General features: G+C 38.0%; 1 protein-coding gene across 20 annotated transcripts in view; it reads right to left on the bottom strand.

Moving 5' to 3' along the window:
- VTI1A (vesicle transport through interaction with t-SNAREs 1A) overlaps positions 1 to 26493 on the bottom strand; it is a 419912-nt gene that overhangs the window by 391644 nt on the left and 1775 nt on the right. For all 20 annotated transcript variants that reach the window (XR_014253028.1, XR_014253029.1, XR_014253030.1 and 17 more), the window contains exons 2-3: positions 18976 to 19034; positions 14624 to 14734 (exon numbers count right to left, since the gene is read on the bottom strand). Coding sequence is in view for 17 of the 20 variants with exons in the window: in XM_082423358.1 (XP_082279484.1) it covers positions 14624 to 14734; positions 18976 to 19034 (170 nt within the window). In the remaining 3 variants the exon portion in view is untranslated. The remainder of the gene's footprint in view (positions 1 to 14623; positions 14735 to 18975; positions 19035 to 26493) is intronic.

Consider the following 26493-nt stretch of genomic DNA (forward strand, 5'->3'; position numbering starts at 1 on the left):
AATTCACTATGTTTAAAGAAAACCTGAGAAAATAACTATTTTACTTTAAGAAACAGAATAGATTTTAAAGTAGTAATTAAAGGGACTTCCCTGGCAATCCAGTGGTTAAGACTCTGTGCTTCCACTGCAGGGGGCACGGGGTCAACCCCTACTTGGGGAACTAAGGTCCCACATGCCGCACAGTGTGGCCAAAAAAAAAAAAAAAAGCAATTAAGGCCCAGGATAGTATTTTTTTCCTAATCTGAGTCCTTTTTGATTGCAGTTCAGAAATAGTTTAAAAGTTATTTCATAATTAAAATACCATTTGATATGATGATAAGATTTAAATTGATATCATAAACTATGGGTTATATTAAATTAGAAGTTCTCCAACCTGGCCACAAAAAGAACTTCAATTTTCTCCCTAAACAAGAGAAATCCTCTAGTAATTCTACTATCAAGTTGTAAGTTATTTTCCACACACCAATGCACAGCTATCATCATTTGGAACCAAGTAGATTTTCTTTCTTTCTATTCCAAATTCACTCGGCTTACTGCCAAGAGAAAATACAGACACAGGGGAGGCAAAGAGCAATTCTGCTAAGATCAATGAAGATGTTGGCCATAACAGAATCCTATTTATCTGCCACATCCATACTTCTTTTTCTCTGATTAGAGATTACTAGCAATTTCTTGACAATTCCTTTACAAAATTAAGTTACAATCAGTCTTGCAAGACATCACAGGGGGAAGGAAAAAAATATATATATACATAGTTTTTTCCTACTAAATCCGGAAACAACATATATATATAGATATATATATATATATATATATATATATATATATATATATATATAATTTCTATAATCATATTTCTGTTCTTACAAGGGAATTAATATACCTGTTTCCAAAGCAAAGTGCATATTTATAAACAAAAAATTCACATGAAGATGTTCTATTGGCATTGACCTCAGGTCAGAGGTCAAAGGCACAGTCTATTTAGTAGTATGAGATTAAAGGCTGAGGGTTTTATTTTTTTCTAGGCTCAAGTGAGAATTTAAAATATTTGTTTTGCCACCTAGGGAGAAAAATTATTCATGTTAGGGCACCTGTTTCCCCCAAATAATGGCTATCATGGTACCTAACTTTAAACCAAAAATAAATTAATTTTTAAAGTCATTTGATGCAAAAGACATGTGGGTAACTGTCACTGTAAGATACTGGCTTTTGCCAAGTTAAAAAAAAAAAAAAGGTATTTAAAAGAATAGCATTGAAGATTTGAGAGAAAAAGAATGAAAGCAAGTTAAACGGCACTGCAACTCAAATGAAAGAAAGAGCTTCATTGTTTTAAATGCTTCATTAAATATAAAGCAAGCACATCATCCAGCATGTGTAATCTTTCAATCACTTCTAATCACAAACGAGATAAAGGCCAAGCTCCTCAACTTAACCCGCAAGGCTCTGCCGAGCTCTCAAGCTCATCAAGGGCTGATGCCCAATTCGCAGCCCAGACCAATTAAACCACAACGTCTGGGAGTGGGCGCTAGGTGGCAGGAGTTCTTAAAGACCCCCAGGTGCTTCTAACGTGTAGCAAAGTTTGGGAACTAAGGCTCTAGTCCCACATGTTAAACCTGGAGGATATCAAACACTCTAGGCCTCCCCTTCCTCCCTTCCACGATATTATCCTCCTCCGCTCCCCACTTTGTTTATGTTATTCTTTCAACCTGAGGAGACCCTGCTTCTCTCAAATTCCTCCTCACCCTTCAAGTCTCAGTGTGGGTATTGCTTCCTACTGCGTGCCTTCCCTCACAACCCCACTTCATTCCTACACAAACACCTGGGTTGGATGTCCCTCCCTGAAAGTGTGCCCTTTCACATACTCTCCCATCAGAACCTCCATCATTTCACTTACCTGAGTAAGACAGTTATTGACTACGAGCCCCTTGAAGAATATGTCTTATTCATCTTTTGCTCTCTTGCACAATGCTTGATGCATGATAAGTACTATATATATGTAAGTTGTTTTTAGTAATCTATACCAAAACAACAACAAACTATTGAAAACCACTAAAATTAAGAAGAATGAAATGAATAGAAAGAACAGCAGCTTGAAAGTTCTCTTCCGCAGCTTCCTTGTTTGTTCTTTAGTTTGAAATTAATTTTAATAGTATTTGTTTTTACTAGTGAGAATTTGATTTAAATCATTTCAGCTTCCACCATATTATTTCTAGCTGTGTATTACACTGCCTTGTATATTTGGGGCATATTATAAACCAAATTCTCAGTGTATGACAATATTTGAAACTTTTTAATTATAAAGCTATTTGGTTGTTGTCTTTAGGTATGCTAAAGTCAATTCTTTGTTGATATTAATGACAATATTTAACAGATACTACAGAATCTTCCCCCTTCTCCTTCTCAATACTGGTATGTTAGGCCAGTGACATAACAATGCAAAGACAGTGACTTCTAATAGTTTCTGGGAAATGTCAGTTATTAAAATTAGGGAAGGGATGGGAAGCAAATTCAAAGTAAATAATTCAACATGTATTTTGAACTCTAGATGAAAAACTCAGTACAAATATAACTCTAATTAGTAATATGATACATATAATAAAACGATATAAAACAATATAGAGTATCATAATTCTTCTATGTTTAATTCTGACTCTATTACCACAAGGTCAAGGAGAAACCTTGCTTGCATAGATTAATTTCTAAGACGTCTTTTACAAAATAAAATGTGCTAGAATATAAAAGCAATCCAACGTAGAAGGTCATATCTGAGAATAAGATGGAAGATTTCATGTTTCAATCCTTTGTGTAAGCTCCTGCAGTTCGTCTTAAAGCACTGAGAAGGAAGGTTTAGGATATTGAGGGAATATTCTGACTTGGAGATACTTTAACCTCTAAACTCTTTAATTCTAGGATTACTACTTGTGCATAGCAAAGCCACTGACTATAAATCAGTGCAGTTCCCAAAGTATTTACACATTTATTATCTTATTTGGCCCTCATATTTCCCCATTAGGTAGGCAGAATTGATAAGACGATCCAAATCTGCAGATCCAGAAACTGAAGCCCAGAAGGAATATGCCACGTCTGAGGTCTTGGGTCTACATTCCTTGGGCTTTTCTCACTATTTCACACTTCCTCTCTTGGCAAAGTGGTCCATGACCAAATTTAGCTTCATACAATTTTAGAAAAATATGAGATAGACCATTTCTAACCAATGTCTAATAATACATGTATGATATTTTTTTAAGGGTAAATAAAGCCATCAAATAAGGACCCTGGATCAGACAGCATTTGAAATGGATACCGCAGAACCACGTTCTTTAAAAAAAAGTAGAAAAATTTAAACTTCATTGAAGCTAAAAAGAAATCTGCAAGATTCTAACAATGGAGATTGTTTTCTCCTTTCTAACTTTCACCATAAAAATTACATACGGCCATAAATAAGACAACCCTAGTCTTACTTCAGTTGAAATTTATTTGTAGACTAGGTTTACATAAAAAATCAAAATAAGAAAGCAATGAAACAAAAAATGTCAGTCATTTAATATGCAAAGTTGCAATGTTTCAGTAGGAAAGTCAAAGGATGTCAGGTAAAAAAAAACTCAGACAAGACTAACAAAGGGCACCCTTGTTTTAAAGTACAGAATACACTCTTTAAGAAACTCATTTCATTTCTGTAATTAAACATTTCGCACCAAGACCAATACCATGCAGTGTGACTTTCCAAACCATAAAATCCAGCAGTCTTTCTCCATTTTAAGAATGCAGTTACAGGTCAAATTCTTTATAACCAATAACAGAAATCACCATTTTCACAGCAGATTTCCAAGTCCAAGACAGTGATAACTTGTTTTAAACAATACTTAACAGAACCAAATGGAGAAAATTTGTAAATTTCCTCAGAATCTTCTGTGATGGAGCTTGACCTACAGAAGCTTTTGTGAATTTGCAAAGGCACGAGGTGCCTCAAGAACTAATAAAGTGTAATGAGGATGAAGTCCCATTTCTTGATGTTTCCCAATGTGACCACACTTAAGCATTTCAGAGGCATTTCTAGCAAAGGCTTTTAATTCATGATCTGATGAACTTCTTAAAAGAAAAGCCAGGAGACGAATTTGACTCCACATATGTTCTTGGTTTTATTCTTAAATATGAATTTTCCATTTGGGAGAACTAAAGGACAGAAAGTTAAACAAAACAAGCCAGAAAGAGACTATCTGTGTGCGTGGTCCATGTCCTGGTAGGTTTCCAAGGACCTGAAATCAAGAGGAAAGTCTCTGGCAAAATCTCTTCTAGTCCCATTTTAACTTCTTGTACAGGAAAGCTTAAACTAGTTGACACAGCAAAACTCTTCAACCACTACTACACAGCTGAAAAACCTTCACCCTAGAGACCAGATAGGGCTCTGTCTTCATCACAAGCAGCTCAATGCTCCTAAAAGCTATGAGCTAAGTCAGAAGTGCCTAATCCATTTTAAGTTTTGTTCTGAACCTCACAAATGTGGAACTGGATAAAAGACAATAAGAATGGCATAAAGAGCAATGGAAGATTCATGAAAAAAAGAAATGAGAAGGCAAAGTCAGAACCATGATGTGTCATTCCCAGTTGCTCACTTACTTCAGCAAAGCAAAGCACAAAACTGACATGCTTTATTCTAATATGTTTTAACCCTAGGGCCTAAGTATGAAATCTCTAGCTAAGTCAGTGGTATTAAATAGTTCAATTTTGAGTTTCAAGATTCCTAGAACATAAGCTTTAAGAGGGCAGTGAACGTGCAGGCATCTGTGCTACGGTCTTGAGGCCTTTGATTGCCCTAGCAACATCACAGCATCACTGTCACCCACTTTAAAGTTTGGCATTTACCAGGAGAGTGCCTGGCAAGTGCTTTGATAAAAGACATTTTATTTAAAAATCAATTAGCTACTTTTCTTTCCAAGGACTAGTATACCCTACGTGAAAAAAGAGCATGGCCCGAAGGCAAAAAAAAACAAGTAAAAGGCTTATCTTTTAAACTACATAGTACTTCTCCCAGGGAAACTCAACAGGGGTGCCGCAAATCTTGATAACTGTCTCTGACCATGTATTTGCAGAATATCAGACTATTTTTGAGCATGGGACAGTTTACAAGCAACCAGTAAAAAGTTTACTATTTATGAGCAAACAATTTAACATTAAAACAAAGTTGGCTTTTTGACTATGGCAATTAGTTTCTTCATGTTCCAAACACCAAATAACATTTTCCCGTTAATTTTTAAACCAATGTGGCTTTAACTTAAAATAAACTGTACATCAAAAGAATGGAAAATAAACAGCCAAGAACACAATTTGACGAATTGGATTTATTTAGTTTATTTATCTAAACAGGGACCACTGGATCTCTTTAATAGGCTGACAGTTGCATTGGGCTGGTTAATAAAACATTCAACAGTGTCTTCAGCCAATATAGAAATGCAAATCCCATCAGAAATATTTTATTCATGAAGCAGTAATTTCAGTTACTACCAGTTCTTTTTTAAAAAATGGCACTCTGCAAATAAACAGTGCCATCTAGTGACTAACAATGAAGCCAAATTTATCACCAGTTTATAGTTAAATCTTTCAAAAATCTTACCTGTTTTTATCTTTCCTCTTTATTTCCTAGGTAAGATCAAAGTGGCTAGGCAAAACAAACAACAGAAAAGTCGATAATAATTTGTTAAGTCATTTAAGAAGGATTATAAGCAGACACAACTACATTAAAACCAATAAGCTTTATCATTCTTTTTTGTTTGTTTTAAAGCAATTTAGCACCGTTTCCAGAAAACATACACTTCATCTGCTTAGAAAACTCAAACCATAGAAATAACATAGTCATAACAAAAATTTGCTCCTTCTACCATAAAATGACACTAAAACTTTAATTCCAATGATTAAAAAAAATTAGTAAGTATCAATAGGTAGAAAAAAATCTTACAATAAAATTGTAATATCTTATCAGGAATCTGACACCAATTAAAAAAAAATGTACACACACAAGAATGTGTAAGTGCACACACAGAGATATATCCATACCAGTACACACTTCAACTTTGCCAGTAACTACAGTGGACATGGAAGTTATTTTTGCAGGTCACAAAGCTCTACAGGAGGTAAAGACAATGGTCTGAGGCCCAAAGCAGTCATCATGAAAACAGTCACTTTGGAAGAAAGTGTCAGAGTTTCCAAAGGGAAGAAAATCTATTAAGGCCAACATCAAATTCAGTACATAAGACCAATGATAAAATATTTAATACATACTACTGTTCCATTCAAGAATACATGGTGGGGAGAAGGGTCAAGAACATGAACCTTTAACAGCATCCTGAATTAGGAGACCAGGGTGACACGCAAACACAGATCAGCCCCAGAAGGCATCACTATAGCTGAAAACAGACTTTTGAATCCATTTCCTGTGTCAGCCTTTGAAATTACTGGGCTCTGTGAGTAGAAGATTTACCAAGGTCAAAGCCTGGAATGAGAATCCTACAAACAAAGAAGGCCAACTGCATGATGATTTTCTAACAATTTCACCTATCGAGGCCTTAGGAAACAACATCCTCAGAAAATAACTGCAAACAAGTAAAATCATGTATGTACACGTACAGTATTACTTTCTTCCTTAAAGGGATCATAGTCATATCCAGATAACTAAAATATTCTTCAGTTTCTGATTACAAAATTTTGAAAATGTAAAATGAGATCAGTTTTAGACCAGATATGAGAGCCATGCATATCTGCTAGCCTTACCAACATGAATATATCTTCCATGGAAAAGTATCTTAGAAAAAGAAATCTCAGTTGTATTTAATTCTAGAATTGTGAAATCCCCATAATGACAGATCATGACAGTATCTTTTTCATATAATTATGGGTTAAATGAGTGATGTACATAAAGTACTTATCTCTGGTCTGCCTATGATTTTTAGCTCTTATTTAACATTTTGATACAGAGAAAATCATAGAAAGAACAACAAAAATGATCTGATAAATCACAGTAAAAACATATTTCCAAGGAATATTTTAATTAGACCTATAATATTGTTGATAACCTTTGATGTGATAATCTGCCTTCTGAGAAATGACCCTGATGAAATAATCCTGTTCTAATACGTTCATTGCAGCACAATAAATTATGGAAGGGATAAATGGAAATATATTAGGATTCAACAAAAGATGAACTAATATCACTGACTGAAATATTATGCACCCATTAAAATGATTAAGAATTTATAGAAATGGAAAGTACCAACGTTAGAACCTTGTAAGTGTGGATCGAGTAGCATCATTATTATGTAAAATAGAACAACAAATTATACAAAAGAGAGGGGAAGGGAAGATTAGAAGGAAATAAATAAAAATGTAAAATACGAATCCTTTGAGGTAATAGGGCTAAGGTGATTTTTTTCCTTCTTTCTACTCTTATTTATTTCCAGAATATTCTATAGTGAGCAGGTATTATTTTTACAGAGAATCCAACAACAAATGTAATTTTTTAATGGAAATCATATTTATTAAGTGCACATAGTGGAGGAAGATTTTGCTGGGATGATTCTGTCCAGTCTGGTTTTCTTATTTCTTTCTAGAATGTACTTATGCTCCTGCAAGAGGGACAGCTGATGCCATAATTACAACATATTACCACTAACATGATCCAAATTTCTAAAACATGCTTTCATGGTTTTCTACAGCTTCCACAGAACAGAAGTAAAATATCTCAAGAAGCCACAAGAACAGGAAAGATAAATAAATAGAAGCATCAAGTTTTTGACCTTTCAACAAAAGTCATAATTTAAAAGGGTTCATCGCTCTCATTTATACTTCTTTAGTCTATCTTAGACTTAAAAAAATAGAATACAGCCACTGGCTTCAGTCATAAACTTGGATACTCAAGTTGTCCATTCACCTGTTAAAAGAGCGAGTGTAGGTAGTAGCAGTGAAAGCTTCAAGCTGTTCCACAACATCCTTTGAACCCTGACCTAAGGGACCAACTCCGATAGTCCGCAGGAAGTTGGGTTCCCAGGACCATTCAGCCTCACTGCTGAGACTGTCAATAGAAGTGCCATTCTCTGATGTAGACAGCTCTGCACTAGGAGCTGGTCTAACAATCACATCACATAGCCTGCCAAACAGGAAAAGGTCAGCATTCGGGCACCACTGACCTGGGATAGAAGTGAACTTGAGACTGGGGCTAAAAAGCTCTACTGCTAATCCTCCACCCTAAATCCTGTAGTCTGTGTATACATCTTAAAGGAAGTTCAGCTTTGTTACAGAAAAAAAAAAAAAAAGAAATATGCAACTATACAAATCAGCCACAAGATGGCGTAAGCATCATAGTATTACAACATCAGATGCAAAAGACATTCATCATTCAACATACCACGTCCTCATGACTTAGGGAATCTTATCCTGGTACATCACTTATTTGTCCCTTTCCTTTTCTACTTACTGAGACTTGGTCAAATACTTTATACAACATTCGTTTTTTGTTGTTGTTTGTACAAGTTTAGGGGTTTTTGTTTGCTTGATTTTATTTTCTTAAGAAGCAAACAATAATCTTAACCTTGAAAAAATCCTCAACTACATTTTTCCTCCTTTTGGCTGGTTCATTTTCCTGGACATGACCATGCCCTAGCTAACGTCATACCAATACTGAAGGAAGAAATTACAAGAATGGCTTAAATACATGAATTCTAATTTTTACATTGTTTTCAAATATACAAAGAAGCTATTAAATTGATTTTTATGAAAATGTGAAGTTGAGGGTAGGGAGTTGCAAAGGATCATGGAGAGAACATCAGAATGTGTGTTTAGGTTATTTGATTCTGGTCCTGGCTCTAAACAGCAGTGTGACTTTAAGGTAAGACATTTGGTCCCCCTGGTCCTCCGTTTCCTCATCTCAAAAATGTGATTGGATTTGAACTTCTCTGGACCTAATATTCCTATTACTCTGAGACTATAAGAATCCAAAATGAACAATATGAGGCTATGAGAGGCCCAAAATCAAGAAAAATGGAATTAGGCAAGTGAACAGAATCATCAGGGGTAGCAACAGTGTAAAAGGGAACATAGCGATGACTGCTGATTTCCCTTACCTTCCCACAACTATGACTGCAAATCATAACCCCTATTTTAAAATCTTTTAAGTATGTATTTAGTCAGCTACAGATTAAATTCTATGATAGGTCATTGTCAAGAGCAGACTATTTTTTTTTTCATTCTCAGATGTACACAATTATCCACTAAGGATTAATAAACATTAAACTCTCCTGAACTTTCATGCCAGTAATGACAGCGTAATTGATACAAGACCAACCCTCCCTCTCTAAACAACTATAACAATGGACAAAATGTGTGAAGCAATCGTTTTAAAAAACTGGACAATAGGCAGTGTAGGACTGAAATACTGTGAGGAGAGAAGACTTGAAATGAACCCTACAATCACCGCGGCTCTCAGCCCGCAGGCACTGATCAGATGCCAGCACGGGGGGTGGGGAGCCCAGGTGGAGCCCAGCATGTCTCTTAGCTGAGGAGGTAGACACTGGAGGTGGGGACTGCTGAGATGGATGAAACTTAGCAGAGTAATGGAGAGAAGGAGCTCCAGAAATCTATAAAGGGGTCCTGTTAAGTCTTTGGCTGAAAATGAACTTGCGTATTTAGAGGTAAGAGGTGTAACAGAGGACATGTATTGGGGAGCCATGGGTGGAATGGAGATTCTGGAGGTCACCCAAAGCAGGGAGATACAACTCTGACCAAACAGAGGGTGGAATATTCACTGAACGTTCCAGTCATTCAAATGGAATCCAAGAAAGACAAACCTCAAAAGTCAGGCTACTCTAGACATGTCCTAACAAAGTTAACAATAAGCCTTGAAAGAATCTGTTAGTAAATTATCTGCTTGCCCAAATAAAGGCCAACATTCTCTAAAACAGGCACTGTCAACAGAGGTGACACTATGCCCAGAGGCAAGAACTGGTTCTTGGGAGGATGAAGAATCTTAACTATTACAAAGATGCGTGGCCCTCCAAAGGGCCACAGAACATGAACAGATGTACAGACAAACAGTATATTTATGGTATTAAAATTTCCTGGGGAAGAGAGGAGCAATTAGGAAAAAAAAAGTCTAAAAAAATCCTTAGTGGAGTGCTAATGAAAAAAAGATTGAGACGCACTACTCCAAAGGAAACCAACAAATTCTAGGCTTTTAACAATTCAGCAGGCAATGAGAACTCTGTAGGATTTTGTGGAACAGTGTGACATATTCAGATCAGTGTGCTAGAAAGATATTTCCAGAGTGGAGTGGAGGGCGGTTTAGATTGGGAGAAGAATGGAAGGAGGCAAGGCTACTACGATCATCCAGACTGAGAAACATGAAGGCTTCCCGTAGTGGAGATGAAAGCAGGAGCTATTTAAGTGACAGGATTGTTAACTCTCAGTGACCAACTGGATGCACAAGAGGATGAAGAGGGGAAAATTAAAACATCACTCTGAAGTGACTAGTACTTGTCAAATTTAAGTGTTTGTGTTCAAAGGACTCTGTGGTAGCAGTGCCCAGTAAGTAGTAAGAAATATGAATTTGAGCTGTAGGGAGTTCTGAGTGAGAAATGCAAGAGAATTATAACACAAGGAGGAGGACAGTGGGGTAAGTGGAGAAGAAGTCCAAAGAAACCAGGCATCTGAGGGACAGGCAGAGGAGGAGGAAGAAGAGGGGCCAAGAGAAGAAAGCAAGCAGACAATGGGGTTGAAGAAAAAAGTACTGAGTTGTCCTCTACCTTTCGCCATTGGCATAGATGTTCCCCCAAAGTCCTGATATTGCAAGGGGAATAAGAGAACTTCTTCATTTGCAATAAACATTGCAACTGAAGGACCAATTGAAGATTGAAGGACCAATCTCTACTATTTTTTCCTGGGATTCAATACTTTGAGGTATGGTGTATGACTATAAGAAATTATCAGATGTCTTTAAGAAGATATTCTTCATTCCATTAAAAGACAAAAGAGGGCTTCCCTGGCGGCACAGTGGTTGAGAATCCGCCTGCCAATGCAGGGGACACGGCTTTGAGCCCTGGTCTGGGAAGATCCCACATGCTGCGGAGCAACTAGGCCCGTGAGCCACAACTACTGAGCCTGCGCGTCTGGAGCCTGTGCTCCGCAACAAGAGAGGCCGTGACAGTGAGAGGCCCGTGCACCGCGATGAAGAGTGGCCCCCACTTGCCGCAACTAGAGAAAGCACTTGCACAGAAACGAAGACCCAACACAGCCATAATTAAATAAATAAATAAATAAAATTAAAAAAAAAAGACAAAAGAATTAAATATAAAAAGAAAATAAGAATCAAAAGGGAATTACATAAATATTTCCTACATTCTATTCAAATGACTCACGTGTTAAGGTAAGGTGAAGTGGACAAAGCTGTGAAACAGGAGGCAAAGGACCACTCACTGCTCAACGTCCTACAATTGCTTCTCATCAAGCGAGAGTAGAGGCCAAGGTCTTCATCACACCTGCAATGCCCTTAGAGGTCTTTCCTCTGCCCCCCTTCTGTAACCACAGGCACCCCTCTCTCCCAGTCGGGCACAGAGAACACCCTAGCAAAACGGGCACACCGCCCTGCTGGTCACTATCTGTCCATTTACTCATCTTCTTTATAGCATTTATCACGACCTGAAATTAAGATAGATGTATTCACTTGTTTCTTGTCTTCCCCATTAGAACATAAATTCCACGAGAGCAAGAACTTTCTCTCTCTTAGTCACGGCTCTTTTCCAGCACCTAGGACACTGCCTGATACACTACAGGGCTCAAGAAGGACTTGTTGAATGAAATCCATAATCAAGCTGGACCTCTTGGTTCTATCACATGTAAAATGGGGATAGTAATCCGCATCTGCTCTGTCTACCCTTCCTACAGTGAAATGAATAATGCGTGTCAAAGCACTTTATAAACTGTGAGTCCCGTACAACAGAAGGTGGTGGTGGCGGTGGTGAAGGACGTTTCCTGACACAGCAGAAGAGAGCTGTGGCAGCAAATAGACAGATGAACACATGAATTTTTTAATGATAGCCTGGAGAATAAATGTTTAGCTCCTAGCTGCTGTTTCCATTTTTCTTTATAATAGAAAATATATCTGAGAAATGCTTATCCAAATACATGATACCTAAAGGACTCTATTCTTCAGAAATGTAATTCTTAACCACGGGGTAGCTGACTGACAAGCCACAGAAGCAATATAATTCCTGAAAAAAAATTTTTCTTTAAGAAGAAAAGATTAAAACTAAGTGCAGTGTTACGGGCTGAACTATTTACCCCCCAATTCATGCACTGAAGTTTTAATCCTTGACACTTCAGAATGTGATTGATGTGGAGATGGGGTCTTTAAAGAGTTAAATGAATTAAAATAAAGTCATTAGGGTGAGCCTTAATCCAATACGACTGGTTTCTGTATAATAAGAAGAAATTAGAACATAAACACATACAGACTGTGTTTGTATGTGAAGATACAGGGAGAAGATACAGGGAGAAGACGGCAATCTACAAGCCACAGACAGAGGCCTCATAAGAAACAAACCCTGCAAACACTTTGATCTCAGACTTCCAGCCTCCAGAACTTCAACAAGACAAATTTTTGTTGTTTAAGCTGCCCAGTCTGTGGTACTTTGTTATGACAGCCCTAGCAGACTATTATGCTTAGTTGATTTAGAAATCAAGAGAAAAATCTTTGGGAAAGCGTTTCATGAAGATGAGGTAAGCAAACTAAAATAATCCTTATAAATATTTTATTTTACTTTCATCATTTATATTAAAACATTAACTTTAATTAGAACTGTCTAAGTACAATTTTGAGTTGTCAAATTCTTAAATCAATCCAATTTTCTCACCATATCTCACATTCTTGCTGAGAGAACCTGCCTTTCACAAAGTGGTTAGAGAAGGTTTTATCTAGTACAGAGCACAGAAGCAAGGCAGTTACATTTCTTTTCTGAATTTAGGCCTATCGTGGATTCCAATTTTAATTTTTAATTAATAGGCGCACAACTTAAACGGCAATTGCATCAGAGTCACTGACATAGCCCATCTCAGCTTCTCAGGAAAATATCCATTATAATATAAAATAAACATGCAAAACTGTAAATCACCCTATTTCCAGACTCTAGGTGGAATTTCTACTATTCAGTACCATTGGCCTTATAGTGGAAGGGTACACTGTAGTCTAGCAGATATAGCCTCCAAAAGTAAAACACCTAAGGAAGGAACAGAGGCAGAATGATCCTTATAAATTCTTCACTTTCTTTATGAATTTGGACCCCAGGGTCAGAAATAATAGTTCATTTACATGCCAACACCTGACTCCTGTCACTCACAGGCAAAGCTCAGATCTTTCCTCATCTACATTTTTTTTTTATTTAAATTTTTAATTGTGGCAAAATATACTTAATATAAAATTTACCACCTTAACCAATTTTAAGTGTGTAGTTCAATAGGGTTAAATATATTCACATTGTTGAGCAACCAATCTCTACAACTTACCTTGCAAAACTGAAACTCTATACCTATTAAACAGTAGGTACCCAGTTGCCCCTCCCTCAGCCCTTGGCAACCACCCATTTACTTTCTACAAACACTACTTTAGGTACCTCAAATAAATGGAAACATAGTATTTGTCTTTTGTGACTGGCTTATTTCACTTAGCATAATGTTCTCAAGGTTCATCCATGTCAAAACATATGTCAGAATTTCCTGCATTCTTAAGTCTGTATAATATTCCATTGTATGCACACACCACATTTTGTTTATCCATTCATCTGTCGATGGACACTTGGGTTGCTTCCATTTTTTGGTATTGCGAACAATGCTGCTATGATCAAGGGCGTATACATATCTCTTCAAGATCCTGCTTTCAATTCTCTTGGGTATATACCCAGAAGTGGAATTGCTCACCTGTATCTTTTCTACTCCTGTTACTTTCTAATTACTAACAATTTTAACATCAATATCTTTAAATTTATATTCTTAAATTTGCTATAAGGTGGGTGGAGTTGAAACTCAGAGATATAGGAAGAGAAAGCTAAATATTCTCATGAGACAATCAACACAAAGGATCCCTTATATAAATTATTAATTGAGTTCCTTTTGTCTTTTGGGGGGAAGGGGTATAATGTATCTTTTTAAGACTCTAATAATAAAGGCTATGAAGCCTATCCCAGAAAAAAATACACATAGAAACACACATCTAAAAATACTGATATAATTTCAGGACATTCACGAGCCCCTGAAGCCCATCCATGAACACTGCAGTTTAAAGGCTGCAAACTCTGAAAAGGCCCAAAATTGGATTTCAAAATTCTAATAAATGCTAAATGCCAATAAATACTATCTAAACTCAAAAAACCACATTATTTGGATCTATTTTGTGAGTCAGGAATCCAACATACCTTCAAGTCCATCATTAGCCAGCTCTACAAGCATTTTTAGATACCCAAGTCTTTGGCACAAGCTCCCAAAGACGATGCACTTAATGCTGACCGAGGTGTGTGGGGGCAACAATAAAAACGACGTGAAAACCAGTGTGAAGACCGGTAAGTACAACAAAGGGTGCAATCTGACTCACAAAATCTGTCTCAAGTTTTCCCATTTCTTGCTTGTAGCTTCTCATCCTGTTGCTGTACATTCCGCGACTTTGGGGTGGTATCTCTCGGACTTCCAAATCCATCTGTTCCAACTGGAAGGGTGAGAGAAAAACATGACTTAAACCATATGCTTACTCTTCATGTGACTAGACATTTCGAGCTGAAAGGATTTAATTCCAATTCCTCAGTTTACAACTTGAGGAACCAGACCCAGGGAGCTAACTGCCTGTGGTCAATTGAACACTGGGACTATTTTTGTGCTCCATGTTTGTTAAGGTCAACAGATAGGTACTGAGTGCTTGCCAAGGGACATACCAAAGTGCCAAAGTGTTTACTTTGTCAAGAATTTTTTAAAACTATGTGCATTAAGCCAAACATCCTCAATGATAATGATCTGACTATCCGTGGAGTATCCTATCATTCCACCCAACCGGGTCCGGTCTTCTGACCCCAAACTACCAGAACTATGTGAAGATAAACCAAACCGTTATTTCTACAATTATCCTATGAAATGTCAGCCCAGTCTTAGTCATTTGGTGAAAATTCTCCTCCAAAGTCTTTTCTGATTAGGAAAATCCCATGGCAACCAATATGGGATCTTGAATTCCAGCCTTTTTAACCATGTTGATATGGAGTTAAATGGATACAGTAACTTAAAATTACACAAAGCTCACTGAAATCAGAGCAGGGCACTTTATAACAACCTGTCGTGATATAACACTTTGCATACAACACATGAGCATTTAACGGGAGGCAATACAGAAATAGTATGATGGTTAAGAACACAGGCTTTCAAGTCAGACGCCTGCGTTCACAGTTCACATCATAGGCTACACTGCTTACTAGTCATGCAACCTTGGACAGGCTTCTTAACTTCTCTGGGTCTTACTCTTTCCATTTCTAAAAACAGTACGTCTTTTGTAGGGCAGTTATAAAGATTAAACAGGGTAATTCCTATAATGTGCTTAAGACAGTGTCTTACTTGGTAAACACTAGATTAATGTGAATAATAGGAGTGATGATTACTGATGATGAAGAAGAAATACAGCAAGCATGATACAAGGTATCAGCTGTAGTTTATTTATACTTGGCATTAAAAAATAAAAACCAACAACTACAAGTTGGCTCAGGCCACGTCTAATAAACTCACATACGAAAATGTTGTCAGATATTTTGCCTTTTAAAGCAAATAATCCTAATAAATTATTTCCATGAACACTATACATTTGGCACTAATAAAACTCTTACTTGTCCAGTGTTAGAGTTTGAGTAACAACAGTAGAACTCAGATAAACCAAAACACCATGTTTCAATTCACAGGCCTTAATTTTTATAAAAAAAAAAAAGATTGTTTTAATTACCCTTGATTTATGCAGTAACCATTTAAATTATTGACATGTCTCAACATAAATGTGAAGCACCAATAAATTAGTTACTCAGCAAGGCAATTATTTAGAGCACTTCTCTGAAATCATCATTATGTACTTAGTTCTAATAAGGTCAAGCAGGATCATCCAGACAAATAACTGCAAAAGTACACGTAAGAGAAAATCTGAGAGTTAACTACATTTTTGTTTCGGGCATTTTACAAGGACACTTAAAACTAACCAAAAGGGGCTTCCCTGGTGGCGCAGTGGTTGAGAATCTGCCTGCCAATGCAGGGGACACGGGTTCGAGCCCTGGTCTGGGAGGATCCCACATGCTGTGGAGCAACTGGGCCCGTGAGCCACAACTACTGAGCCTGCCCGTCTGGAGCCTGTGCTCCGCAACTAGAGAGGCCGCGATGGTGAGAGGCCCGCGCACCGCGATGAAGAGTGGCCCCAGCTTGCCACAACCAGAGAAAGCCCTCGCACAGAAACGAAGACCCAACACAGCCATAAATAAATAAATAAATAAATAAAAATGCAAACCTTTAAAAAAAAAAAAAAGAAACTAACCAAAAGTAGGTAAGAAAGAAAAAAAGGAAACACACAACAAACACTTTAAATGAAACCAGAAATAAGGCTAATCCGCACTAGTTTCATGTTGTCACAACATTCATGTGACCAATGTCAAGTGGAAGACACGGTTACTATGAGACATGCAGTGTCCAAGAGATTAATGCAAACTGTTCAGCAGAAATACAACTAATCCTAATAAGTAAAATCATAATGAAGTTCTTCTCCCAGCATCCTCATCAAAAGGACAGTATGTAATATAATGATCAGTATCCTTAATAAGGATGTCATCAGAATTAAGTAAATCAGCTGCCTGATCATTTTAAACAAATAGAAACATATCTAAGACAAAACTCTTTATGTTAGTAACAAATGGAGATGACCATAAGCTCCATGGGGGTATAACTCGGTTTTTCTTGGTACAGTGAAACCTTGGTTATCAGGAAACCAGCTTTCTAACATCATCAAGTAAATCAATGTCTCCAAAAGAAGGCAAACCAATGAACCAAAACACAGGTTTTGATGGCAAACAAAACAAAACAAAAACAAAAACACCCGCTACTGAGAACTCAACAAGATAAGAAGTTAACTCAAGATCCAAAGAACTGATCAGTTGTATTACTTATGGTAAGCCTGCCAACCTGAAAGAAGCAGCGTCCCAGTTGGCAGCTATGGTATATAAAAGGCCAGTCTTTTCACGTGAAGGCCAGGAAGCATGAGAGAAACAGCTGACTATAAAAAGGAGAGAAAGGAAACAGAAAAGTACTTGGGATAAAAAAAAAAAAAAGAAAACTTTCAAAAGAGAGGCAGACATGAGAAGCTGAGGCGTTAGAACAAAGCTGCCCCTGCAGAGACAGCGAGATTAGAAGTAGGTCTTACAGGGCGAGGAGAACATGGGCGTTCCGACAGCTAGAAAAGCAGCAGAGCCAGGCAAGATGGAGCAGCAGCTCTGCACCTCGCCTCCTTAGCATCCAGACACCAAGGAAAGGTCTGCGGTGTGATGGGGGCTACAGCCGCCTATTCCTCAGACCCCGCAAAGCAGCAGCCCCCCGGGTATGGTCCTGTTAACAAATGTTACTCAGGCAAATAAGCCTGGGAAGTGCTGTCCCTTAGAGTCCCTTCCTAGAGACTCGTCGTGCCTCGTAGCCTACTTTAGGGTCTAAGAAGGTTCTACAGAAAAATAATAACCAAAAAAAGACCCGGAATTGGAGAATTCTGTTTAAGCTACAGTTTCCCGAACTTGTTTGAACAGGCAACACCAGTTAACAGAAACACGCTTTGGGAAACTTGTAGGTTTATCAGTTAGAACACCAAGTAGTACCCTTCAGTATTTAGAAAAGCAACACGCTCATCTAGGACCACAGTGCAGTAAAAAGTTGAATCATACTTGCAATACCTGGCTTTGAAACCAAAAATTAGGACACAATATATTTTAATACTTTTTGCTCCTTGATTTAAGAAGCTAGCTAGAGCTCTGGGTTTAGCATGTCTAAGTACAAATCCTCACTTCACCACTTACTGGGTGTGGGACTTCAGATAAGTTACTTAATCTTCCTAAGCCTCAGTTTCCCCATCTACAAAATGGGGGTAATGACACTCCTCTGTGGGTCTCTCACGCTTCTACATGTCTTGCTGGGCATGCCAAGAATGCAAGGTCCTGACCACTGATTCCCAGGCAGGGAACAATGTTGGGGTAAGAAACAATGTGTCCCTCGGGGCAAAGAGCAGGCTTACTCACAGGCTGCTATAAAGCAGTATGTTCCCCAGGCTCCATGTTCCTCTCCTATAAGATAATCCGCTGTATGTGGAGGCATTCTTCTAGGCAAACATGCATCAGCCCTGTGGGAATTGGGCCTCAGGGAACTGATGCAAGCCTGCTGCAACTTTGGCAGCTGCTTTTGCTGTGACTAATAAAAGCCTTTGGTCTCTGACCTAGGAATCTCTTGTCTTCTATCAGCATCCATGAAATTGTGGTAAGCTCACTTATTCATGAGCAAGTAGGGGAAAATCTCGATCCTTAACAATTTTTGACAAATAGTACCTGTCTCACAGGCTTTTGGTGAAAATTAAATATTAAAAAGCAAGTAATACACTTAACCCAGTGTCTAGTACCCAGGATGCCTTTAACAAGTGTTAGCTATTTATAACCATTACAAAAAGTATTATGAAGGAATAAAAATTCGAGGTGGACATTTAATGAATCACCTTTACTAAGAAGAATAAAATCCCAAGAAGCGATTAAATTCTCTTCCATCTAAAAACTGATGAATTCTGAATCATGAACTGCGAATCAGTAATGTTTCACATTTCTACAATGAATAAAAGAGACTTAGAGGAAGGCATCAGATTAAATGGCTCTGGCTGTGTTTTAAATATGTTACCACGTCTACACATACCAGTTCTTTTGCTTCTTCGAGCTGTTTCTCCACATTTGCAACCACCTGCTTCTTCTCATCTGAAACAAATAATAACATCAAGGAATTGCTAAGGATACAGATAAATTTAATATTTAAAAACATCTATTTTTATGTACCTTTTTTCCTTTCTGGTCAGAGTAGAGAATTACCATTATCAGTCAAACGGCCATATCATTCTCTAGTGGGTTAGGAACTACTATAAGCCACTGATTCTAGGCTATCTGGAAATACATAATCCTATGGAATACTGAATTAAGAGATGCCATAAGATTTTTAAGAGAAACCAAAAATTATTTTGGTCTTTAGAAGAGACTGTGTCAACAATAGCAGATTTAGTGGTGGCATGAGGAATCCGCAAAGTCATGACTTTAATAAATTGGGAAAAGTGGATTTATGAATACAATTTAAAAGTCACATATAACAACAATTCCTAAAACTGGACAAGTTCTTACAATCCTTTAAAAAAAATTATGCTTTCATTAAGAGTTGAGTGTAATGGAAGAAATATTTGAAGTCAGAACTACTGATTCTAACCCCAAAGCCATTACCTACTCATGGTTATGGGATGCTGGGTAAGAAACAGTTTTTACTGAGACTCAGTCTAAACTGTCTAGAATGGAAATTTAAAGCATCTACTGGATTCTTTTTAGCTCAAATAAGCTGATGCAAGAGAAATTACTTTTAATTTGTGAAGTACTAAGTGTCTGTATGTGATTTTTTTCAAACTCAACCACAATCAACTTATAACTCAACTATAATTCCTCATTCTGGGAGAGACATGTTCCAGCAGATACTTTCAGAAAAATTTTCCCTACCTCCATTCCAAATCAATCAGCCCATTTATTTAGGGATGGCACCTGAGTTCTGCGCTAACCTAATTTATTGACCACTTATATTTTTGTCTCCCTAACACCCTTCTCTTCTCAGGCAATGAGCTTCGCTCTTCTGAGGCTCTCCTCTTCACCAAGCAGGTCAATGGGAGATACTCTGTTCTTCTATGACCCTGCCTCTCTGGTCATAGTGACTTGCCAAAGGATGGGCTTCTCTTTCCAGCTGGACTAATACTAGTAGCTCAATCCCTCTGGCTACGTTGGTCTGGGGGGTGAGGGTGGGATGCGTATAAGATCCAATCAGACTAATCAAAGTCCTGGAGTAACAGGAAAGTCTTTTCCTCTCTCTTGGTAGAGTTATGAGAATGTGAGTCTAGAAGCTGTTGGCATCCATAGCTCTAGCTACAAGGAGCAAGCCAATTTCCAGTGGTTGAGAATGAAAGCCTACATTTACAAAGAAGCAAAGCTGATAGATAGATAGATAGATAGATAGATAGATAAAGATTAAATAGATTTTGTTATCCTTCCTTTTCAGAAGGATAGTTAATACCAAGTGGGGAATCTTTAATAGCAGTTATTATTTTACTAGAATAATAACTAGGTTCTGATAACCTCAACTCCTTCCCTTTGATCACCACCCGCCCCAAACTAGGGGGTAGCTATCACAGAAAGTGTTTTGTGTGTACTCTAAGAATTTCTCCCTAAGAAAAGTGCACATTTAAAATTAAAATTCAGCTTGATTTTCCCTCTTTGAGAAAGTTAAGCCTACATATGGCCAGATTAAAAATTTAGTATACGACCCCAAATTTACTTGCTTCTGGTACATGTCAATCCATCTAACATCTCCACAAATTATAGTAGAGAACCACACTGTATTTTTGCAATAGTGCAGAACATGAAACAAGACAAGCGTATCCTGGACCAAACCTTTATCTCTAAGCCTGATGTATTTCCAGGACTCCAGATCTTTAACCCCTATGCTTCTGCCCATCTTCACTGTGACTACCTGGCAAACTGCTATTCAAAACTCTCTTCAGAAATCACTACCTCTTTGAAGCTTTTTCTAACTCAACAGAAGAATTAACTACTCACTCTTGCAGAAAACCCCTAGAACCCTTACCTAATCCTCATGATTTATCTCTCACACTTACAGGTCTGATTTATCTTCTACCTCGGAGGCTCTGGGAAGACAGGAACCATGTCTTAGTCCTAAAATTTAGCACTGAGCCTGGCATATAATCAGTTCTCGAAAACTGATGGTAAATGGAATAAATAGTGTAGTCAGTGCAAGAATTTACAAAAGAAGCTATGCTACCAACCACCCTGGTTTCCCTTTTTCCCTACCTGACCCCTTCCCCCACTTAATCTTTCTAAAATGTGGCTCTGATTGGATCACTTGAGCCTAAAAGTCAAGGCCCTCCACATTCCAGACCCAAGCGACCTTTCCAACTTTATTTCCAACTACTAGCTCTCTCGTATGTGCTCTGCATACTAACCAGACAGACTATCCATTACTACCCAAGCACATCTACCCCCCCCCCCACCCTAAGCCATTGTTCAAGCTACCATTTAGGTTCTTTGGTTGAATATAACAGAACTGATTCTGGCTAACCTAAGCCAAAAAGGGAATTTATCAGAATAATTCAGGGTGGCTCACAGAATCAATGGAAAAGATGAGTCCCCAAGCTCAGGGAAGACAGTACCCAGGGTGGCTCAGGAAACAAGGGAGCAGGAACTCACTGACAGTCTCTGCAGAAGGAGAGTTAAAATTCCAATTCCTGGCAAAAATTCACTGAATGTCCTCGCTTGGGTAAAGTGTTCACCTCTTGACCTGGACAGGGCATGGCAGCCTGTCGGCTCCACCAAGACTCGGTTTAGGGGGTTCCTGAACGGAAAATCAAGGAGCTGCTGTCATAAGATAGAATGGGGGATTCTGAGCCTTCCGAAACAACAGAAACCCACTGTTTGCAACTCGTACACTCTTTCCCCGTTTTTGTCAGCTAAATCCCACCATCCTTCCAGGTGACCTCCTGGAACAGGATCTATCTCCTCTGAATTCCTAGACCTCTGTGCTCTGCCCTAGCATCCCTGATGATCACTAGAAATTGGTTCCTGTAGTTTTCCCTTCAGCCTCATTTCCAGCTCCTTGAAGGCAGGGACCACTCTTGACACATGTTTGTCATAATTTTGTAGTTAGCATAGAGAGCTGTACACAATAGGTGCTCACTAAGTGTTTACTGAATGAATCAATCAGTCCTAGCATTCAGCAACACATTTGTTATGCACAGAGAAACAGAAAAAGAAAAATTGTATCAGTGAGGACTGGGGCAAATCTTCCCACTTAGAATGGCAAGTTTCCCTTTATAAATGAAATAATGTTAAAACAAAGCCATTCTAGAATGATCCTTGTGATAAAGGACTAGAGTTGGAGATATCAATATGAATTCATGTTCAGCTTACTATAAATATAGATGGCTTCACAGATAAAATTTTATCAATATGTATATATACATGAGTTAGTATACACACGTTTCCCCTTGCTCTGTGAGCTGAAAGGGCCCAGAGCCAATAATACCTCAGTACCAATAAGCACACCTAGTGTCCAGATCTTGGTTTCTAACACCATTTTTCAATAAAAGGAATTAGGATTCCGTGGAGAAATGGCTGGTGATTCTAGGACTGGTGTAGGAAAAATACAAGATGATCCTGGAGTATCTTATAATATCAGAAAGTATGAAAGTGTTAAAAAGGGGGAAAAAAACCCCCACAATGATGGGAGTATAGCAAAAGGACACAAAAGCCAGATGGAAGGGCTTCCAATGGTCAAAGCTGGCATAATCTGAGCAACAAAATAAAGTGGTATTAGAATATAACATGAAGTATTTAATAAACGAGTCCACGGATATGACTGAATTAATTAATAAGTGGAGGAGAATAGACAAATCTTTCCTGTATAGAAGAATTCCAAATAATTTACCTAAATATTCAGCCCTCAAGGAGGCGGAGCATGACTCCCTACTCCTTACGTGTGGGCTGTGCCTGTGATTTCCTTCCAAACAGCACGAAAAGGAGGAAAAGAGTAACTTTATAGTGGAAGAACCTGACACATAATACCTCAGCCAGGTGATCAAAATTAACATCAGGAGTGATAAGTTACCTTACAGTGTGTACTCTTGATGTGATGTGATGAACATGGTGCTTAACCTCTGTGGTCTTCCTCTCAAAAACCTAGAACCCGAGTCTAATGATGAGAAAAACATCAGGCAAATTCCAACTGAGGAACATTCTATAAAATATCTGATCAGTACTCCTCTAAACTGTAAAGTCATCAAAAATAAGGAAAGGGCTGTGAAACTGTCACAACTAAGAGGAACCTGAGGAGCCATGACTACTAAATGTTTTGTAGTACCCTGAACTGGATCCTAGAATAGTAAAAGGACATTAGGTAAAAAACTAAGGAAATCTGAATAAAGTATGGACTTCAGTTAATAATAAGTATCAATATGGGTTCACTGGCTGCAACCAATGTGTCATATTAATGTAAGATGTTAACAATAGAGGAAACTGGGCATGGAGTATATAGGGATTCTCTGTATTATCTTTGTGATTTTTCTGTAAATCTAAACCTGTTCTAAAATTAAAAGTTTGTTGTTGTTTTTTTAATCAATGAAGCTATTACTTAGGTTAACTAAATTGTTTAAGGGAGAGAGGATCCTCTGGGATTAGAGTGTGGGTATGTGTGCGTGTGTGTATATGCCTAACTCAAGTCCTACCCACTCTACTTCAACTCATTCTGTACCTGAGTTCCTGAATTAGGTCTAGAACCATCTCTTCAACTCTAATTTTATAGAACAACAGAAATGTAATACATGCGAGTCACATAATGTAATTTTAAATTTTCTAGTAGCCACATTTCAAAAAGTAAAAAGGAACAAGAGAAATTCATTTTAATATATACATTTTTTTAGTTTTAATAATATTTAACTCAATATATCCAAAACATTATCATTTCACTATGTGGCAACAGCTGCATTTCAAGTGCTCAATAGCTACACATCAACATTACAGCTCCAGAGGCACGTATGTTTTAAGCAAACCACAGTATTCATAAATAAAAGCAGATTTTTCTGAATCCTCTGACTACAACCACTTTGCAAAGGCAAGAGAGAATCATGGAACAATGTTATGGCTTCTTCCATACACGGCCATGTCTAGATGGTGTCCAAAAGCCTCCAGGGCTTGGCATAACCAATCAGTTAGACTGAAGCATTTCCTTCCAGAAAGGACACCTGTCTTGCCCCACCACTTCTACTTCTCCCCCTGACTCCCTCTTTGATATCCTGAGTTCAAAGCCCCATTCCAAGTCCACATCCCGAAGTCCCTAATCACTCATCTCCCCTCAAATGTAGGTGTTCATCAAGAGAGATTCACCCAACTCTAGTCTAGCACAGAAAGGAAGCAAAATTGAGGTCCAAGGTTCCTTTAAGAGTTCAACTAACATCACAAAGTCTGAGAAGCTGGGTCCTGACTAACCCTACAGCTGTTGTCTCCACCAGCAGCAGTATCACTAGCGGCTAATTTATCATGTACTTCCTCTGGGGAGAAAAAAAAGTGTGCTAGGGTGTTATATGCTTTGTTTCATTTGATTTTTACAACACTGTAAGGTTGAAACTATTATCCCCTACCCCCGATTTTCCAGGTGGAGGAGACAGGCTTAGAGAGGCTAGGCTATTTGCTCAAGACTGCACATCTAGTAAGCAGCAGAGCTGGGATTCTAAGCAGATCTGATGCCATGTGTGAACTGTAATCAATTTGCCATAATGCCTTTCTTGGTATTTCTGACTGTATCTACAAAATGATAGGCTTCATAACAGACCATTTATCTCTCTGTTCATGGTGAGGTAAGCAACTAATTGCAAAAGAATATTTTGTTTAAGATCCTTCAGGAAGCCTGCCTGAGTAACAGAACCTCTGCCCCTATGAAGTATCCCCCCTCTTAGGATTCATCATCAGAGGAAAAGGAGTGTCACAATTAGTATTAGCAATGGTTTCCACTCATCCATTGTCCTGACTTTACCACAGAATACTAATCATTAAAATCAAAGTTTGAATACAGTGCCATAAGAATATTATTTAAGAAGGGACTGATCTATCTCATCAGTCCAATTACTAAAACTATGTAAAATTCAAACACTTTAGTCTAACAGGAAAGTTTTTTTTTTATTGTTTAAAATGTATCATAGAATAATCAAATTTCTTTTCTAAAATAAAGTTTTAAAATTTCAATCTTTTCTATTCTCTTTAGAAGTAACACTTTAATACACTGTACATGCACAGCAGAGGTAGCACATTGTACATTGCACACACTTAGTTGCAATCAATCCTACCCACTCTACTTCCATTTCAGTAAGTTAATATTTGGGGGAACAAACTGCTTTGACTGAAAATTTTGCTCCAATTTTTAACCTTCTTAACTCAGGTAAATTCTGGGTCAACCACCAAAGATGCCAGGAAGAGATTATAATTACTTTTATTCATACTGGTTTTTGCCATGGATGTACATATTAATTTGTTAGTCCACATATATACATCTGAAATTCATAACTACACAGATATATTTTTCATCTTTCTCTATTTATCAACTAGAAACATTATAAAATGAGTAAGTACAAGTAATTATTAAGAGGGGAACCACAGCATTTTCAAGAATTACTATCATTTAATTATTCAAGTCGGTAAGCATTTTTCCAGTGCCAGTTATACAGTCTCCTCTCAATTCTCATGTAGCTGCTGTGTTTGGGCATTACATTATACTGTACCTATAGAGAGTGAAGACCTTTATTTTTAAGGTACTTAATTCAAAGGTTTCCTTCTATGCGGTAGGAATGGTTACATTAAAATATAAAGGTAAGAAAAAAAATCGATTGTAACAAATCTGTGTTCTTGGAATTGGCTGTTACAACTTTGCACCCAGGAATGACTTTGTTACTTTATAGAATAGCTTCCCAGTACAAAACCTATTAGCCCAAACAAAAAAATGTTTCCTCAGCTAAAACTATCACAATTAAAAATGAGAAAAAATCCCATGGAAACCACAAATCCTGATATTCTGAGGCTCTGGGACTGAAGTCAAAGGAAGTAGTCTCCAACGACAATGACAACAAAAATCAAGATGATCTTGGGCAGTGGAGGAAAGCAGAACTGAAGAGATGAGGCGAGGTGATGTATCATGAAGTGATGAGGCCATCAGCCAATTCGCCACAAAAATCTCCAAGGCAGCAGACCTTGGTACCTATATGCTACCTTGGTTCTCTCCCCTTGTCCCCTCACTTGGACTCAAACACCTCTTTAAGACACCATCCTCCACCTCCTCCAGAACTAACTGGGACTTCAGGAGATGAGTGGGGTGTAAATTCAGAGATCCTGGCTTGAAGCAAATGTCCCTATTAATAGAAAATAGGTGGGGGTAAGAAAAACAAAGAAGGGACTTCCCTGGTGGTGCAGTGGTTAAGAATCTGCCTGCCAATGCAGGGGACACGGGTTCGATCCCTGGTCTGGGAAGATCCCACATGCTGCGGAGCAATTAAGCCCGTGCGCCACAGCTACTGAGCCCACGTGCCACAACTACTGAAGCTCACGCGCCTAGAGCCCATGCTCCTCAATGAGA

Source organism: Balaenoptera physalus (assembly GCF_965194825.1).
Source record: "Balaenoptera physalus genome assembly, chromosome: 14".
Taxonomy (NCBI): Eukaryota; Metazoa; Chordata; class Mammalia; order Artiodactyla; family Balaenopteridae; genus Balaenoptera; species Balaenoptera physalus.